The sequence below is a fragment of the Tripterygium wilfordii genome, chromosome 23, assembly GCF_013401445.1.
Source record: "Tripterygium wilfordii isolate XIE 37 chromosome 23, ASM1340144v1, whole genome shotgun sequence".
In the NCBI taxonomy this organism is placed as follows: Eukaryota; Viridiplantae; Streptophyta; class Magnoliopsida; order Celastrales; family Celastraceae; genus Tripterygium; species Tripterygium wilfordii.
Window position 1 is genome coordinate 12,102,611 of NC_052254.1, and position 20,420 is coordinate 12,123,030.

General features: G+C 36.2%; 1 protein-coding gene across 1 annotated transcript; it reads right to left on the reverse strand.

Moving 5' to 3' along the window:
- Positions 1-117: 117 nt before the first annotated feature.
- LOC119993183 (CHD3-type chromatin-remodeling factor PICKLE-like) lies at positions 118-18,881 on the reverse strand. The gene is made up of 31 exons (XM_038840182.1): positions 18,727-18,881; positions 17,707-17,927; positions 15,378-15,515; positions 15,132-15,286; positions 14,617-14,778; positions 13,275-13,522; positions 12,998-13,093; positions 12,748-12,884; positions 12,466-12,678; positions 12,280-12,387; positions 12,030-12,080; positions 11,832-11,931; positions 9,940-10,082; positions 9,210-9,313; positions 8,902-9,040; positions 8,561-8,730; positions 8,272-8,338; positions 8,070-8,192; positions 7,216-7,325; positions 7,048-7,129; positions 5,969-6,166; positions 5,442-5,592; positions 5,242-5,344; positions 4,916-4,990; positions 4,415-4,476; positions 4,239-4,315; positions 3,481-3,608; positions 2,204-2,531; positions 1,377-1,509; positions 997-1,070; positions 118-880 (listed from the first exon to the last, which is right to left on the reverse strand). The coding sequence occupies exons 2-31, from the start codon at positions 17,851-17,853 to the stop codon at positions 419-421; spliced, it is 4,284 nt and encodes a 1,427-aa protein (XP_038696110.1). The 5' UTR covers positions 17,854-17,927; positions 18,727-18,881; the 3' UTR covers positions 118-418.
- Between the last annotated feature and the right edge of the window lie 1,539 nt (positions 18,882-20,420).

Here is a 20,420-nt window from a genome sequence, read left to right on the forward strand (position 1 = left end):
TTTAGCATGGTTGGGTTTTCTCCTTGGCCTATTACCAGCATCATCATCATGTGTAATAACATGTTTGCAAGAACCTGAATATTGACAAGCCATAGAAACCTACATTCACCTGGTGAATTTGAGAAATGTTCAACTTTGCTAGTAATGTTGGATGCTGATAAAACCATTAATGTTGGATCAAATACTGTAAATACGTTCGGAACTTCAAATCACAACCAGACTTGTTCCACAAATGTTCATGATAAACGCAGCTAAAAACTACAACAATGTTAAGAACAAACTACCTTCCTCTGGTTAGGCCTGCAACCTGAAAAAAGGTTAATTTCCCTCAACGAAGGATGGCTTCGATAAGTTTTCTTTCTCCGAATCATTGCCTCAACCGGTCTTGCTCTGTCACGAGAGTTGCCATTGATAAGCATTAATCATCCAAGTCAATGACCCCCGGTTCGGATTTCTGTTCCTCACCATTGTCAATTGCAGCTGCATCAGTTTGAGTTCTCTCAATTGTACTGGGGCGTTCCGTCAGAGGAACATCAGTTGGTGGGCTTGAAATTTCCTCGAGTAACTCTGGGTCGGACTTGATTGATGTGCTGCTTTCTTTCTTTGTCTGACATTCTGTATTCAAATCCATCATTTCAGTATCGGTAACAGGAGGAGGTTCTGCGATCTCTCTCTGCGACTCAACTTGTACTTCTTGGTTTGGATTTTGCGATGGCTGGTCGGAGATGGGATTTTTCTTTAGCTGTGAGAGTATTCTTTTAACCTCACCACAAATGGCTTCCAGTGGATACAACTTCTGCTTCAACTCGAGACTTGCTGGTTGATTGTTCAAGGATGTCTGAAGTGATTCATAATCATTCTCCTCCATGATCTTACAAAGCTGCCAATTATCCAAATAAGAAAAGAAATCGATGAAAATTTCTCTCAATCTGTCTCTCTCTTTCTCTTAACACAAATAGTCCAGCATAAAATGCAAATCATCACTGAAGACCTTACCTCGTTATAAAGCCGAGCCAATTCCAATCGATCTCGATCATCATCACAAGTGGCTGCTGATATTTCTTCTAATGCTGCAGAGAATAGACAAATCACAGAATGAATTTTCTGAAGACCAACCAGCAAATGAATAAACCAGGCTCAGTTTCACTACGATAATGATTCACAACAGAGAAACGCCATTGTATAAGATGAAATCTCGAAAATTTTCATAAATAGTTATTTTCTTGATTAAGATAATCTCTCTCCAACTAATGCCGCAAGTATGTTTCTCATATCCCGGTTCACTGAAGGAACTAAGAAATTAACAAAAGCACCCATAACTAGGAAATTAAGGAACTACATTTCTAAATCTAGATTCCAAGTAACAATACGCTTACTCATTGCTTTTATTTGAGGCAACTGACTGATCAATTGGGAATCAATCTCAAACGAGCTCAAGTCTGATGCGCCGGAGACCCTCAGACCACTGTCAGGCTCTTCACCCATACCCTCATTAGATCTTTCTGCATCCTGCAAAAGCATTGAAGCAAGTCAACAATCATCAGATCTAATTGCATAGTGAATCTGTCCTGCATTATCACATGATAACAAGATCAATTTGCAAACATGTCAGTCAATCGAGATGCATAATATTTTAAGCGAAAATTTTTTCAGCATGCGAGAAAGTATCCATACAGGGGAAATGGTAACAGGTGATTGCACAGTTAATATCGCAAGGTACCCACCACTGAACTTTTTGTGCATTAAAAGACGAATCGAAGGAAGATATTTCAAATGACAAGAAATAAACAGTATATCAGATTATCGGTAACTGAAAGTCTGAAACAAATGAGTCACCATGCTTTAGTCAAAATAATTTTGCAGACAAACATACTCTCATAAGAAGAGTAGTGAAATTCATGGCCAGTATTTACATATCATGATTCATGAAGAAGCACATTTGAGGATGAATCAAATACTGAACAGCAATTCATATAGATAATCTCCATGAGACTGGCGGGATAGCAAACAAGGATTTGGGTTGCTGTTCAGTGTTGAATTCATAAAATACAAACTTTCTCCTCCAAAACCTATGCTTAAATGTTAAATCCATATAGAGTCAACTCTGAACATGGCTTACCTCCCTTGCCCCCTTTCCTTCTTGTCTTCCGAACACATATATTTGTATATCTATAGGTGAAAATGCATTAAACGTAATACTTACATAATATGTGTTTTCCTCCTCAGCAGAGAGTCCTTTCTCCAAAAGTTGCACCCGTTTTTTGATAAACTCGACCTGTTTCCTCTGCATATATAATACAGAAGAATCTTGGTACAACTGTGAATGGCCAGGAACAGAAGCTCCTTGGGGAACTTCAGCGGTTGCATTATTCAAGCTGTCATTTCCAGGAATTGGGTTGCTAGGTCCTTCAGAACTGGTTTGCCCTAGGTTAGCAATATTTATAAAGGGAAGATTCAACTCTTGGCAAATGACTTCCTGAACCTTCAAATCCTTATCATCAATGATAGCCTGCCATCTCCCATACCCGTGCCTTAAAATTCAAACAAATAAAGTAAGTAACCAAAGAAAGATCTCCCGATAAAAAACAACAAATAATTAAAAACAATACTATCATCAAAAAAGGAAGATCTACTCAAACACGCTAATTCCATCATAGATAACGAAAGGTTAACCAATGACACCTACAAAGATTGCATGTTCAATATAAACCCATGATTCCATACATATAAAATCGAGACAGACAATACAGCAGTGAAAAATATATTATATCATGCAGCACGACCCAGTTCCTATTGGTAAGTGGTTTCCATAAATATGGAAAATCCCTAGTGTTGGGCAAAGCTCATCATGCTCACAAGTCACAATAATATCCAAATGGAACAAAAGAGGCAAAAGAGCATCTCTAGACCACAGTGCTCAAGTTTAGAGCTACTTGGTATAAGTACTTGAAGTTTAAAGCACTAATATGGTTTAAAGCAAAAAATTTAGACAGTTTAAAGACTGAATTAATTATTCAAGCGCAGTATTTATAAATAGAGAACATCACTTCCTTCTACTCACACTCTGTTTCCCAAAGATAATCTACTACTCTCATGGACTTATACATCAATCTTTCCTTTAAAGATGACCTTGTTCTTATTTAGAAAAGTAAGCAACAATGAGATTTAGTGATAGACATCAAAGGAACCAAGCTTTACAAAAGTTCAAAATGTATGAATATATTAAGGAACCAAGCTTTACAAAAGTTCAAAATGTATGAATATATTTCTTTCAATTAATGCAGGCAGGCATTTCTAGATTGATGTACTCACTTACACACCAAGGCCCTCATAAAAAAAAACTACCTGTAAATAGAATATTTTAGACTCTTCAAATCTATTAGATATATTTTATTCTGATATTGACAAACTCATCACAAACCAATTTTCAACTGCAATGAATATGAACATGCTGACTCTTTAAGCAACAACATATCATACTTCAGTACAGCACGCAGTAACAATAAATCATGCTCTGCTTTCCAAGATTTTCCACCCTTCAATCCTGAGTAACGCAGCAGAATGTCATGTGAAAAAAGAGCACCTGGCTTCTCCGATGATGTCTTCACCTGTTTCCAAACAACAAGATGTGAAAAAGAAAGTAGAACCAACAAGAAAACAAGTCGAAGTTCAACATTTTCAAAATTGGATGAACTTCATAAGTAGCAATGCACATGATGGAAATAGAAAAGTGAATCTTTTCAATACAACATGCACTGTACCATGAGTTTCAAGGTTACAAAAAAGATCACAAACTTCTAAGTCACATGGCAAGGGGGAAAGCATCATGATCAAGAATTGTCACAGTAAATTACCAGACTTAGAAGAAGGAACTGTACAGATCTATGCTGCAGGTTCACTATTTCTATTTTCCTCCTTTGTGTTTATCGATGTATGTGCAGGTACAAAATTTTGTTTAACTTCAAAGATTTGTAATTGGAGAACAAGTTATTAATCACACTATCAATTACATATAAATTAGTGCCCCAAGCAGTAGTATTCGTTTTTATATGCAAAAGATATCATTGATAGGACAAGATGAAAAAGTAATACAGAAATCCTTATGCTTCACTAGGTTGGGCTAGTGAAGTCTAAGATATACCAATTTCATATCAAAATATGAAGTCCAAAATCACCAAGACCAAACAAATGAGAAACTCCATAATTAGATAAAACATGGCATTCCATATAAAACTTACCTTTTCTGTTATTAACATTAGAATTGCAATCCTAACAAGTACATCTTGTACTCTAAGTCCTTCTTTAGGAACACCATCTATAAATAAGAAACAAAATGCCAACACTGTGTCAAACAAAGCAACCAAACATGAAGGCATAATAAGTACAGATTTTCACTGTGGTAAGAACCCATCACCTGAAAAAGTATGTGAATCCGTTACCTCTTCGGCAATGTGAGTCAGGAATAGTTTCCCGTATCTGAATTGATAAAATATAAGAAAGATGACAAAATTCAACACGTCAATGCATCAAATAACCGAAAGAAAAGGCAAATATCATCATGTATATATCACCAGCTGAAAGGTAACTAAAACAGAAGTATTAGCACTTTTCAAGACTGAAAGCCCATCTGTATTAAACAATCAAAGGAGGATAAAGAACAATTAACCATTGCAGAATAACGAGATAATGAGCAGGTCTGCTATATAATACCATGGATAATCTATATCTCTAAAGCTATTTTCCCTAACCCCAGTCTATGGATTGTTCTTTTCTTTCCCTTTGATTCTTTTCACTGCTATTTAAATCTTTGGTTCAAGTGAAGAACACCATTACTAAATTCCACAACATAAAAAAAAAAAGAGTAAGATTCCAACATAGAGGAAAGCCAGAAAGAAGTCAAGCTCATGTTTAATACTCATGTATTTCTTCGTAGGTCTTCTGCTTTAAGCGAGGTACAAACTCCTTCCAATCGAAGTCCCCAACCCCAAACCTGCAATATAGATTTGATGGATGGCAAATTAAAACTCATAAAAAGTGAAACCAATAGAAGTTATACCACAATTCTTGATGGAGCATTGTTCAGCGCAAAGTTTAAAGAGATATGCTTCTACACAAACCCCCATTATGCTCACAGAAGAAACATATGCTCTTGCATACAAGACAGTTGTCAAAAGCAACAAAGGCGCACGCCTAGGCACACAGGCACAGCGAGCAAATCAATTCAAATATATCAGTATTAACCTCATTAGAATTTGTACAAACGCAGCTCTCTGATTTTGATTGAAACCCAAAACCCTGAATGACCTTCCTTCCCCCTCCATTAGCGGAATTGGTTCTGTGCTATCTGTTACAAAAAAATTTCGACATATAATGATAAACAGGTTATTTCCTATTTTTGGACATCTTAAAAAATAATACAAGGATGAGGATGAGTAAGATACCACGGGCTCTCTTTCTATGGAGCTTTCTTCCAACCTGAATCCCATATGAAGCTGTTTCACCATCAGTCAATTCAACTTCATAATTATCATCCTCACCATCAGAGCTTACATCTTCCAGACCAGCAAGGTCGTCGTCTTCAACAGACACCATCTGTATGAGTTTGAGATAACAGTAACCAATTACTCAAATAAAGTAAACAAAATATGAGACTAAGACTTGTCCCAAAGATTTTGAATGTACAAGTCAAAATGGTAAACATCAAAAAATAATTTTCTACCAATAGTAGAAAAATAAATACTGTAAGAAGAAACAGTCTAGGCAAGAAAGCAAGACAATTTAGCCATGTCCCAAACTTAAGTGGAAAATTATTGATGATCAAAAAAAAATTAAGGATGAAAAAAAATCAACATAGAGCCAGTATAAGCAAAAATGCTATATGCAATGCTCCTTCCTCACTGAAACCACTGGAGGAGGAGAGCAAGTAGGCTTCCAGTTCTTAAGGCAACATTAACACCAAACACAGTACCTGCTTACGGCTTCTCTTTCCTTTGCCCATGGAATCAAACTCCTCAACTTTGTGAACTTCGTATTTATCTCTCAACAACTCCTCCCAGTAATTTGTCCTTTCGAGATTGCTAGAGGTTGATTTATCTTCGATGGGAACCTTCTGAGCCTCCTTCTCTGCAGCAGCTGTGGCTTCGTCAATGTATTCAAAGTTTGCCACCTGAACCATAAAGATTAAACTAAAATAACCTGACTACGAAAGAAAAAGAATTGAAAAATCGGAGAGGAAAATAATTCTGCGAAGAGGTTGTTATATCAATTACAAAACATTTACTTGCACGAGGATAGACATTATGCAGGAACACACATTACCTAATCTCATAAACAATCAACGCAATGATTTTTTGATGCAACAATTGGTCCAAAATATGGTTATACATGCGCTTTTTCAACTCCTTTCTTGTATTACTGTTAAGATTAGTTACTTTATCATTCAACCCAATAAGTTAATTTGTTGGGTTGGAACATTACACATCATTTATACATATTCTAACACTTCCCTCATGTGTGGGTTGGGCAATCTGACGTCCCAACACATACGCAACAAATGAGGTCCAACTTAAGGCTACTCTCAAACAAGACCCTCACTTGGGGCAACAATAAACAAGCACAAAGGCCTACACTTGGAGCAACAACGAATGAGAGTTTATATTGTTGAAGCTAAGGTTCGAACCCAAGACCTCTCGCTTCGATACCATGTTAAGATTAAATTAAGGACATGCTTCTTACAGCCCAAAGATTCTATTGATAGTGGCACCAACAGGGTGCTTCCCAAGCACAGAGTATAAACATCACCTACACGATTAAACTCATGTACATAGACACAGCTAATCTGAGGACTATAGAACAAACATGTGGAGAATTCTTGTAAGCTTGCATCAAGATTAACACGGAGCCATTGTAATGGATAAGCTTCTGAGATTTATTAAAAACGATGTCATCACTGCCTAGTGCCTACGTTATCTAAATGATTCTGTCTTTATTAATGAAAAGAGATGCTCCAAACTATTGTGCAAGGGTAACAGGTGTGAAGATTTAAACCTTGAAGGCCTTCAGAAATCCATCATCCTCTTCATCATCCAGAGATGCCTCTTCATCTCCAACTTGTTCACGATCAAGTAATCTATAACAAGAATAGAATGAGAAAAAATTTAATTGATTTACTCAACAGATCACGAAAGAATATCATTGGCATGATTAAAAAACTACCTCTCTATAGAAGCATCATCATAATGAATTTGGCGTGATTTTCCTGCTTCATCATTCTCATCGGCAAATAGCTCCTTTGAACCATACCTGATGATGTCATCTAACTCTTCCTAGAGGAGAATTAAAACCAATCAGAGTCATTGTATTGTTAAAATAACTATTAGAGATTGATTGAATTTTTCTAGAACATGCACAAAATCCTAATAATTACTGTAATCTATAATCCTGCTTTATACCATAATAACCCTTAATCAATAATTCCCCATTGTAACACCAAAAAGTGCAAGACAGATAGCTCATACCATTAACCCACAAGCAAAAACAAGAAATTCTTGACACGGTGCGAAAGTACGGATCGATTGGCTAGTTCACGACTAAGCCAACATAACTTCGAATCCACCAAGAAAATTGAGAGAAAACTCAAAAAGCGTAGATTTATTTCATTTCAAAGATTGCTTAGCTGACGGCTGACAGCCCTATTTGAATAAAAATAAGGAAACCCTAATAAAATTAAAAGCTATGATACATGGACTCGGGTACGGGTGTCGGGTATGGGTACATATCCGTGTGTCTGGTTCTTCAAATTGAAAGCTGCCATAGAGGGAGGCAAGGTAAAATGAAGAGTCCGGATATCATACCAATACCCGTGCCATGCATACCTAACACCGGTACGGCAGATAAAGTGAAGAGTCTGGGTATCATAGATTAAAAGTAATAATTTGACTAGAATTCCTATTGACTATTAAAACTCCTAATAATTTTATAAGAAATACACTTCTAATAAAAAAAATTAAACTCTCTCCTAATTAATAAAGAAAACTATTAAATCTGTCCTACATCAGAAAACATTTGACCTGGTTAATATTTTGTGTCTTCAGCTTCCCAACCACGAGATGTTCTAAAACCATTTTCTTCTTAGTCATTTGCATCATTCTTTCCTCAATGGTTCCACGCGTTACAAGCCTAAAAATCATAACCTGAAAGGACATCACAACAATCACATGTGAAAACAACTAACGAAACCAGTAATCTGTGTTGATGAATAGATAAATCAACCTTGTTAGTCTGTCCAAGTCGGTGAGCCCTAGCCATAGCTTGTAGGTCTGCATGGGGGTTCCAGTCACTGAGAGACAATATCATAGTGAATTAAAACATAAAATAATAACTTACAACCATATCAATTTTAGCAACAAAATTAATTTTCATCTCCATCATCATTATGCTTCACTGTTTAACTATTTCCAGCTCATTCACATTGATGTAATAGTGTTATTTCTTATCATCAATTTAGAAAGTAATAAACAACTTTTTCGAAAAACTAAATTTTAGAAGGTAAAACATTTACCTGTCATATATGATGACAGTATCAGCAGTTGCAAGGTTTATTCCCAAGCCACCAGCTCTAGTGGAAAGCAGAAAGCAGAATCTTGAAGAATTTTTGGCATTAAATCGATCAATGCGTATTTGCCTCTCAGCTCCACCCACCTTCCCATCTATCCGCTCATATTGCCATTTCTGACAAGTGACAATCAACCCCCGCCCCACCAAAAAAAAGAAAGAAAAAGTACAACTCAGCATTTAGTAAAGTTATCATTATATGTGAACAAGCAATTGTCGGCTACTGAGCAAATGAGCTACATACAGGGAAAAAAAAAATACTGCCGGAAAAAGTGAAAAGAATCATACCTTATAACTGCAGTAGTCTTCTAGTAGGTCCAGCATATGCTGAAACTGCGAATAAATGAGAACTCTATGTCCTTGCTCTTTAAGCTTCACCATCATTTTGTCCAACAGTTGCATTTTACCAGAAGAGTCGATTAGCTGTCTGTAAAATAGATGAACAATAAAATAAGTAAAAATTGAACACTTGAAATAAGCATGAAACTGACGCATATTTTGAGCTCCATAATAAAGGCTTAAACCAAAATAACGTAAGAGCTAGCAACAACATTTTTGTTCTTCCTCTACAATTTTATGTCTGAGTGACAGATTACCTGTAAGATTCATTAGTATCTTCGATATCCGTTTCAACTCCTTCTAACATGTAAGAATGACAACAGACCTTGCGCAGCTCCATCACCACATTGATGAGAGATATCTTGTACGAGAACATTTAACCAAAATAATACTTGTCAGCCGTCAGGTTAGAAATACATTAATTTTCTGATTCTTTTTCAATCAAGAGAGTGAAACTGCTACCAAGTAAAATTTCTGGTTTTTATCAGTGATTTTTCTGTTGGTGTAATTGTCTTCGTAACAGTGTTGTTTTTGCCTTTATTCCTTTTGGAATGGGACGAAGTTGCATTAATGGATGGTAGTAGTTCTTGTTTCCTATACTGTTCTATCTTTGGTTGATATCCCATAATTGATCAGCTGCTGGTCTTAGGTATCAAAAATTTTGAGGATTTGATTCCATAATAGTTCATGTATGATGTTACGGTTAAAAAGAACATATCTATCAAGATTCTGTTTTCCATTTCCTCCTTAGTTTTTAAAGAGAAATAGAATAGGCGAAGATGTGGTCCAATGGTAGAGTTGCAAGGGTGCAACCTATAGGTCGTAGATTCAGTTCCTGGAACATCCTCTCCACATATTATGTGGGTGTAAGGTCTGAGTGAATCTTGCATGTCCCCAACCCCGCCCACTGGGGAAGACCTTGTGTACGGGTGTGATGTGTGGAATACATAAAAAGGAGATTTGTATCATCCAAACATAATTATGTACCTGTGCACCCCCACGCCGGGTTAGAATTTCATAGTTACGAGTCAGAATCGCCTTGTAGTACTTTTTCTGCATGCTGCTCAGTTCAACACGCAATATAAGCTCCTTCTTAGGAGGTAGTTCTTTCATGACGTCTTTTTTGACTCCTGCAAAAGTTTTCAGCAAGCCCATAAGCATAGTGATTTATCAAAATGAGAAATTGAGATTACTGTAAACTGCCTCTGTATTCTGCCAATTTACACGTGGAGGAAGGAAAGCATATTAGTTACTTGGGAGCCGCTATTTGCATACGTAGTTGAACTTATTGCACACACGTACTTAACACACCCTAAATTTTTTTTATACACACGTTGAGATTCCTAAATTATCCTTTAATATATATTAATTACATAAGAATTAAGAATTAATATCCTAAACTATCCTATTCCCTCCACCCACATGATCTCTGTCACCTCAGCATCTCCACCCTGGATCAATTAACACCACCGTCCAGGCATGAGAATGTTTTAGCAAGTGAATATGGACATGAAAAGCAGGCAGAAGCTATTTGTGATTTTGCTTGGGCATTGCTGATGATGATCAAACACTTGCCGCTTTCCAAAAAAATGTTAATTCGTGAAAAAGATGGAAATGAGAAGGCTAGAGCAGTTTATGGGGAATAATATGTGGGTTTGAGTACGGGTGGTTAGGGATCAAATACCTTTTTATGTATGACTCCTTGTGTCAAATCCACGTGGGTTAGGTAGGCCATGGAAGTAAGAAAAAAGCCGTGAAGAGATGGGTTGTTGAGAAAAAGGTTGGCTTGGAATATTTAATAGAAAATTAGAAATCAAACTTGAATCTCTGACAGAGAAGACAGTGGATCAGATGTGGAATAGAGGTCCTCATGAGTGGTTTTAAAGTTGATAGTTTTAAAGGTAATTTCATAAGGATAATTTGGTAAATTTAATTTTTTTTAAAAAAATGGTTGTGCAGTGAGTCCAAGTATGTGTGCAATTAGTGGTTCCCTATTTACTTTACACAAGACTCCCGCAGTGAGCAGGGTCGGGGGTAGCCAGGATATACGCAAACCTTATCACCACATAATAAGTGGAGAGGTTGTTTCCAGGAATTAAACATGTGACCTCTAGGTTGCACCACCAATCTACCACTAGGCCACATGTTCAGGCACTCTCCATAAAATACCACTCAAATTATACGATAGCAATTAACAGGAGATCTTATAAAATAAAAAAAATGGAGAAAAAAAAACAACCAACAGGACGAAAAGAAAAACATTAAATTTTCTACCATAAACAATAAAAATGAGAAACTAGTTGATAATAATGGCAACAATAGGGAAAATGGAAGGACATAATCAATCCAGTATCCAAGGAAAAACATACAGGATATCTTATAAAACCATAAACAAAGATGCCCATAGAGTAGCGATATTTGGTCCTTAATATCAGCAGTATGTTTCACAATGTTAATGACTGGGCAATGAATTACATTGTAAATATTTGAGACCTATTGAGGACAAGGCAAGACCCAAAGAGCTGTGTGGGAAGTGAGCTTCTAGAGTCCAGATAAAAGCAAAATACTGAATCAAGGAGTGACATCACAGGTAAGCAGACAAAGACTCTGTTTAAGTTACTTCTCAATAAACAGTCATGGAAAAGCAAAATTTTACAGAAGACTTTTCTGCATGCAGAAAAGTGGCAAACCTTTTAAAGATCCAGTAAAAAAATTCCACAGGTACTGCTGTGAAAATTAAAAAGTTGGCCGTCATAAAGACGCAAAGAGCAAAGACATCATGACATGAAATTCAAACAACAAGCCACCCACAATCCGTTTCAATTAATACAGACAAACGCTTAAAATTGCATATAATATGGAAAAGTTTGAGAGTATACTTCGTAAGAGATGGGGTGCCAACATCTTATGAAGTCTCGAAATCTGCTCTTCTTGATTGATATCCTTAAACTCTTCCTGAAACTCCTCTAAACTCTCAAACTGAAAATAGTAAAACGTCAAATACTTCATCAACTAATCCATTTAACCTACACTGATAGAATTTAAAAGCATCTCCTCAAAACCGCCATGGTACTAACCTTCCCAGCATCAAGGAAGTGCATAAGCATAAAAAGTTCATCCAAATTGTTCTGCAAGAGACCAAATAAGTGCTCAGAAATAACAGCAAAATATAAAACAATGCAGTTGCTGTAATTTAAGCATCTTTCTTTGATTGGGAAAGCATTTGATGTTTACTCGTTTGCCATTGATATACCAAATTTTAAGACGTAGAAAATATTTCCAAAAAATATATTCAGGTTCAAGTAAATAGAATTCAATGGAACAAACCTGCAGAGGAGTTCCAGTCAAAAGCACACGATGTTCACTTGAATACTGCTTCAGCGAATGAAACAATTTTGAATCCTTATTTTTAAGCCGATGACCTTCATCAACAATCTACACATAGACGTCACTGTCAATTAACAATCATAAACCACGAACTAGCAATATATCGTTGGAACTGCGGTATGTTACCATGCACTCCCACTTTATTGGCTTCAGCGATGCAGTGTCCATGTTTATCATCTCATAAGATGTAAGGAGCACATCAAATTTTATCCTCTCCCGCTTACTCTCAGATACAATATGACTAGACGTCTTTTTCTTAATCTTCTTATTCTTTTTAGGAAAGTAAAATTCATGTTCCCTTATAACAGCACGAGCTTGTGTGGAGCCTACGTACATAACCTGCAACACATAATTTCCATCAATGTAAAAGTTTTACTGATGAAAAAATGGACAGTCCAATGTACATACAACATTCATTTGCGGGGCCCAAGTTGCAAATTCACGTTCCCAATTTCGAAGTGTCGATAGGGGAGCTACTACTAAGTGTGGATAGAGATTTTCTTCAAAAAGAGATGCTAAAAATGCAATGCTCTGTATAGTTTTTCCTGAGATCAATAAAGAAAACACAATGCACCGTCAAAATCCACCATCAAAATGCAAAAGCAGGAGAGAGAGGGGGGGGGGGGGGGCGGAGAGTGGGGATGGGGGGGCGACTTACCAAGACCCATCTCATCAGCTAGTATCACATGTATTTTTTTAGACCAAGAGAAACGCAAGAAGTTCAGCCCTTCAAGCTGATATGGATGAAGCGAACCTTCAGTTGCAAACACAACAAAAGCATTTATTAGTTTGCCATGACGAAGACAAAAATGAAGTGACTTCAGTTACAGCAACAGAGGCATTCAAGAATTCACGAAGATAAAAGATGTTTATGCACACACAACATAATTATGTCAGATTACTGAAAAATGAAAGGATGTTTCAGGATGAAGCACCTCCAGAAAGAAATTCAGGACTTTTTTCATACTGTTGGAATTCATTTGCTTTTTTCTTGGATTCCATGGCATCTCGAAGAATGCCTTTCTGCTTACTTGAAGATGGTCTGTGAGACTTTGACAGAATTCTATTAAACCTTTCAATTTCAGACTGAAACTCAGAAATATCTGATTCAAATTCCCAGTAACATTCATCATAGAAAAGTTCTTTATACTTGACGAGATACTCCTTCTCATCATTGTCCCCCCTGCAGCATTCAATTAGACATTTCAGATGCATTCTTATGCCAGTAAATTATTCCAAATCAATAGGTACAAGATATCGGCACAGTGGCTAATAATCCTATAGAAAAACAAGTCAAGACTAACAAGAAACTTTATGCTACAATCCTCAAAATCTGTATATAAATTTGTTTGCACTCAAAATGAATAAAAGCAAGTAATAAAAATGACATAGACCAAGGCCTATTACTGATTGTCATTAACTCTGCACCAAAACAAAGTAAAAGCATAGGTTTACCAATGCTATGGCAATAGCAGCAAACTAAACAGGTCCTCATTATACAAGAGGAATAAGTCCAAGTCACCATCCAACAACTCAGGAAATCAATAATAAATCAGAGAAAAAAAGGAGTTCCTTTGAATTCTCTTGTTCTTTAGGAATGAAGAGCAGAGTCAACAGATCACTAGAGGATGGAGGCAATAACAGATAAAACACATAAAGGAGAGCCTCCTAAGGACAAGTCCACCCCTCTCAAATTTCAAGTTTTTAGCCGATACCAAATATAGAAAGAAGTATATACCACATTATGTAATCTAACGATTTAAAAAACATTTTTTAAAACCGTTGGAACATTCCACTGACAGAAAATTCCAATAAAAAGAATATATAATTAGCTAGAACAGGCCAAGAACATAATATCACCTACACACATTTTAAATATGACTGAAATAAAGTAGCCCATGCCTTCAATTTAATTCAATAAGAAACCATAGAATCCATTGCATGGCTTTTCACTGAATTTCAACTCAATTAACGACTTTTATATCTGAAATTGCAAACACTTCGTGCATTGCTATTAAGACTTCACAAATGGAATGTCCCGGATCAGCTGAGAGTTTTCTTAAACTGACAAGCAAAAAAGAAATGGGATAGAAATAATGGTACAAAAAACAGAATTATCACTCACAGAGACACACACATTCACACATGTATAAAAAGGTAAAGTGCATTGCCCAACCCGAAAGCAATAATCCAATAAACAGTAGTCCATTCAGGTCGAATGGCAACATAATTACACAAATTCGCACATGTATAAAAAGGTAAAGTGCATTGCCGAACCTGAAAGCGATAATCCGATCAACAGTAGTCCATTCAGGTCTAATGGCAACATAATCATCTTCGCTGTTATTGTTGGATGCCATTTGACGATGAAAGTTGTTCACTTTAGTCTTCAGTCGAGGATTGGATTTAAAGGCTTTGACAAACTCTTTTTCGGGCACCCTGAAAGCAAAGAATTTGGGAGAGGGAAGATAATCAACCGCTGTGATAATATTCATTTTTATAAACTGTGTGAGCTTATATGCCAAAAGTCTGACAAAAGATTCACTCCGGGGAGGAATCATGTGAGAAGAAATCTGGACTCCCATAGCAAGAAGACAGCATAAGAACTAGCCCAAAAAACAACAAAAAGTGTTAAAAATATTTTGTTGTATACAAACAAAACCGATTAAAGAAAAAGCCTTGCCTGGCAAAACTTTATTGCAAGCTAGCAGTGTTTGCAAAATACATCAAATTACATAAGCAAGGATGTTATACGAGTTAGCATATTGTAATATTGTCAAGCATTAGCTTACCAAATGCAGTGAAGATAGGATAATCCCTTCCACTTGACAAGATACTGTTTCACAAAAATTTGCTTTGAGCCCAGCTTGGAACCATCACTATCATCAGCAACTGTAGGGCGCATTTCACAATCTAATATCTTGTCAATATCATTAAGAGGACTCACCTGTGGAAAAAAATAGCAACTATTAGCTATCGCAGAAGCATAACAGGCATCATTTAAAGCAATCAAATTGACAGTTGTCAAGAAATGATACGCATTCTGGGCATCTCCAGCCCTCAGGATGGGAAGCTCTCAATGGTGAGGTCAGACACTTTGAATGGTAGATGTAGTTACATGTCTCGCAGTGCAGAAGATCCCCACCTTCTCCACAGGCTTGGCATGAATTATCTTTCTGTTCAAAAAATGAAGAAAAGATTATTAAACTTAACGGTTTCTCAAACTTGCTATTAGGAGAGCAGAGGATTCCATATAATCAAAATTAACTAATTGCAACAGCAAAAAAACGAAGAGAGATATAAGAAAATTAGACATATTCATAGTTTCCATATTATTTCTTATTTCCATATTCTATCAATCTGAAGTTTTGCATTGCAGACGTCTCAATAATATAAGCAGCTTAAATAAAATACAATTACTGAACAAAGATATCTGATTTCCACTTATCTCTTTGCCTAGAATTGTAAACCTAGAGTTAAAAGGAAATGTTTCAATCAAATCCAAGATCAAAATTTTAGAAATCCATCTGAACAACTAGAGCTTCATTTGGTTGCACTGAAAAATTTTCAATTTTTTCAACAACAGTAAATCCCTTAATTTTTGCACCTTCAGAATACTGTGACAAGAAAAGGCACGTTTGTCATGAACTGCATAAATTTAACAACCAAGAAGAAGAAAGCATGTGAATCAAGGAAGTAGCCAATTCCTTACACTCAGAACATTGCCCCATAACTTATCAAAAAAAGGTCCAAACAGATGATACTAGAGGTTACTACAGCGCCTCTAACTCCCAATTGCCAATCCAACCTCCACATGCCTAACAAACGAAGCTCCAAGAATATTCCCCAATTTTTATAATAAAAGGCTAAACAACTCTCGTGCACAACGCTCCCGCAATGGGCAGGGTTGGAGACAAGCAGAATGTACTTAGACCTTACCCTCACATAATATGTGGAGAGACTATTTTCAGGAATTGAATATGTGACCTCTAAGTTGCACCCCTGCAACGAAGGGTCACAAGAACTTGTAGATCACTTATCTAAAAGTTATTGCGTTTAAAAACCTCCAACAAAATTATGATATTCCTCACCTTAAATTTCAACTGAAGTACAAGAAAAAATGAAGCCCAGACGAATCACAAAAATCATTCAGTTTACAACAAAAGTATCTACAGAGAGACAATATCTTCACATTCCTATAAGCATCCAGAGAAAGAGAGAGAACAATGAGAGGCATGCAGTATATTAGCCACTGATGTGTTAGGCGAACCCTAATCGGTTATAAAGCCCACTCAAATGTTTGGCCAGCACTAGTAGGTGTTGGTGTGGTATGTGGATATTTTATTTTTCCTCTTTCACTCTCCAATTTAATTAGGAAAGAAAATGATCTTATCACGTTAATTCCTTTTGTTTTTCAGCCATTTTTTTCAGTTGACAAATAAAAAAAAAATGTAACCAATTACATTTCTTCTACCGGCTGTCCTCTTCAAAAGGAAATTTATTATCGTAATAATAATAATAATATTTCTTCCATCTTTGTCAATATTAAAACGGAAAATGGCAAACCTTCAAAGTTCAAACAGAGAATGGATGTTCCATTTTGGAAGTATGAATCAATTAAATTCTCCCAATCCTGCTGTCCAACCTTTGCATTGGCAACAATACAAATCTGATATTCAAGTAAATGAATAACATCACTTAAATTTTTAGCAATATTTTTAGTCCACCGCTCCCTCCTAAATCCATGAAGGTTTCAAGACAACAGATAAATGCCAGTGTGATAGGGTGGATCACTCCTAATCAAGGATAGCAATAACTAATTCTGTAAGATGAAAGGACTGTGGTAGGGAAATGATATACCAAATAGCATTAACAAAAAGCCTGTTGAAATAGATCAACACCAAGCCGACCATTCATCCACATGGGAGCTCAACAAACTAGCCTCGTCACAACAGCCAAGATTTTGTTCTTTATTAAGGAAATAAAAACTAGTCCCAATGGCCAATGCTGATAGCAGGCTTCACATAACCACGACGGTTAACATGAGTTGCCAACACACTTTATGCCAAATTAGCAACAAAAAATACTTCCGCAATATTCTTTGCTTAAAATAATAACTTTGAGCAGAGGAATATCATAAACATGTTAAGAATTTTATTAGGTGAAGAAAAATTCAGATTTAATTATTCAACCAATTGGCAATGTCAGTAATGAGCCTGTCACCAGATAGCAAGAAGACAACACGTCAACAACATAATGAGAAAGCACGATAAAAGAAGAAAGAATGAACCAACCAAAAGAAGATCAGAAAATATAATTGTTAGGAGAGGAATATGATAAGGAATAGATGAGAATGACAATACAGACCGCATCATCCCTCACTATCTTCTCAACTTTTTCCTGCTTAGACCGAGACTTTCCATGCACAAAATCAGCGTCATCATCTGACGACTCTAAATTATAAATCGGCCTTCGATCTGATCTGACACGAAGCCTCTCAACCAAGCTGCTCATTTTCACCAGAAGGATCAAACCCACAGCCTATCTCTTGGGGAAGCAAGTGCCAATTGGCTACTGGACTTATGCACCTAAAATTTATTACATGGATTAAACAAAACAACGGTTAAAATCAACAAGTTACTGACGGTGAGAATATTCACCTTTGCCATTTTTGGCACATCGCCCTTGTTATATTTAAATAATCATGGTTCATAGGCCTAATCCAGTCTACTAAGATAAATGTGATTAACCATGAGGACAAGTTTAGCACCTTTACGTAGTAGTAAAAGGAAACATCATAGAATGCTTATGCCTTTTATCTCTTAAATGAATAACCATTCTTGAACTGAATTTGAATATACCTCAGTTATATAATAATTGAAATTCGCACTCGATACAGAAAGAATGCAGAATTCAAAGATAATCAAAAGACCTAGACGTAAAGCAAAATTAATGAAGCAGGTTGGCTGCCCACATGCAAACATACGATGTGATCATGAAATCATACATCTCCCAGTGCCCAAGCAATTCAAAAAAAATTCACAGAGGACAAGATTTAGCAAAAACTATCCCTTCACCAATCCCACAGAGAAGAAGAAGCAACCCAATAAATCAGAATTCAAAGAAGAAAACGGAATCTGCCCAATTACTTCAAACACTACCTGATTGTCAAAACTAACAGACCCACTCCCGAATTCGCAGTAATTCATGCAAACGCACAATACCACCAAATGACAAAATATCGAAATTAAATCCCTATTTACACACGATTCTTCACCCAACACAAAAATAATACTACTTACGGAGGCGCGGCGAGAGAATGCTTCGTCGTACTTAACAAAAAAAATACAAGAAGGCTTCGTCCTAACAATTCTGAAAAGAAATTACCGAACGTCGCTGATATCGGAGAAATTTCGCCGTGATCGGGCCCGGCGCTGAGAGGGGCAAGTAACCGAATGCAGTGTCAAGAGAGAAGTGAAGTGCCGCCTTTCTCGTGCCCCGACAATGAAATTCAGGACTCGGGAGTTGTTTATATAACGGTAAAATTATACAACGTTTGGAGAAAGACTGACAGGGCCGAAGAGGTTATTTAGGTTTGTAGGGACTGTTTGGTCTTTTCATATATTTACATTAATTTTGAGAAATTTTGCGAAACAAAAACAAAAGCCCAAAACAACAATTTCTTCTCTCGTACTCTCGTTTTCAGTAAAGTCATAAAAAAAAAAAAAAACTTTAAAATTATGAATGTATTTGAATTGAGCTTATTAATCCCACAACATATTTTTTTTTATTCCAAACAAAAATCAAATCGAATATGAAAATTCTGGATTGGACTGTTGAATATAGACCAAAAACATCCTATGTCTATTTTGTTATAAATTTGATTTTTGTTTGAGACGAAAAATATATTGTTGGATTCTTAAACCCGATCAAAACACATTTATAATTCTATTAAATTTTAAAAAAAAAATCGTAACTACCTCATTTTTACCATGGCAAGGTCCATTGTAAAAACAATTACAGCAAATCCCTGGAATCCCTTTTTCCAATAGTTTGTCTTTAATTGTACCCATTTGAGTGCAAAATTGAAAATTGGACATTTTAGGTTGTAATTTGACTAATTTCACTCTTCGATTGAGATGCAACTTTAAACGAGGATTGTTGCATGGATGACGTGAGCAAGGGCGGACCCATGCTTTAGCTAGTGTGGTCAATTGACACCACTAATTTTTTTTTCAATATAGATAAATATAAAATATGATTTTGACCCCACTAAAATTTCAATTTTGACACCACTAATACTAACAAATGGGCTCAGTCTCATTGTAAATTGTTACTTGTTAGTAGGGTCTCATAAGGCCATAACTATAAGTCCATGACTTAACAATAAATGATCTAATGTAAAAACAAACGGGCTTATTCTTCTTGTAATTTTTGGGCTATAATTGTAGTTATTTTGTGAAATGTGAAGATTGAAGTGTTAATGGATTATGGGCTAGTCACTTAGTCTTGTAAATTGTTAGTAGGCCCATAACTTATCAATAAATGGGCGTAGTCAATTAGTCTTGTAAATTATAACATGTATTTTAAACTTTAAAGGCCCATAACTAATAAATAACCAAAAAAATGTATTTGAGTGTTGTTTTTCTATACTTTTGAAGACATAATTAATAAATAACTCAAAAAATCAGGGAGAGAAGATATACCCCTACCAAAACTGGAACTCATCTAACTCATATAAAAGGGGACCGCTACTATATGTAAACGATCTTGAACTTTGCACCCCTACACTTTACTTGCTACTAGACAGAGTTTTTAACACCGAGCACTTAATTGATAGGTTACTGACGCTAGTTGATAGTTGCCTGACAGTCAAAGAGGTCCCCGAGCAAACCCTTGGAGCCACCCTTAGCTTACTTGTATAGTATCGAGGACAAAATCTAATATTAGTACTACCGACATATCAAGAAGTTGATAACTTACTGACTTGAGCGTCGGAGATGTTCCCCGAGCAAACTCTCAAGCCGCTTTTTATTGGAATTTTTAATTTTATTTGAATGAAAGTCGACATGTTGCACTAG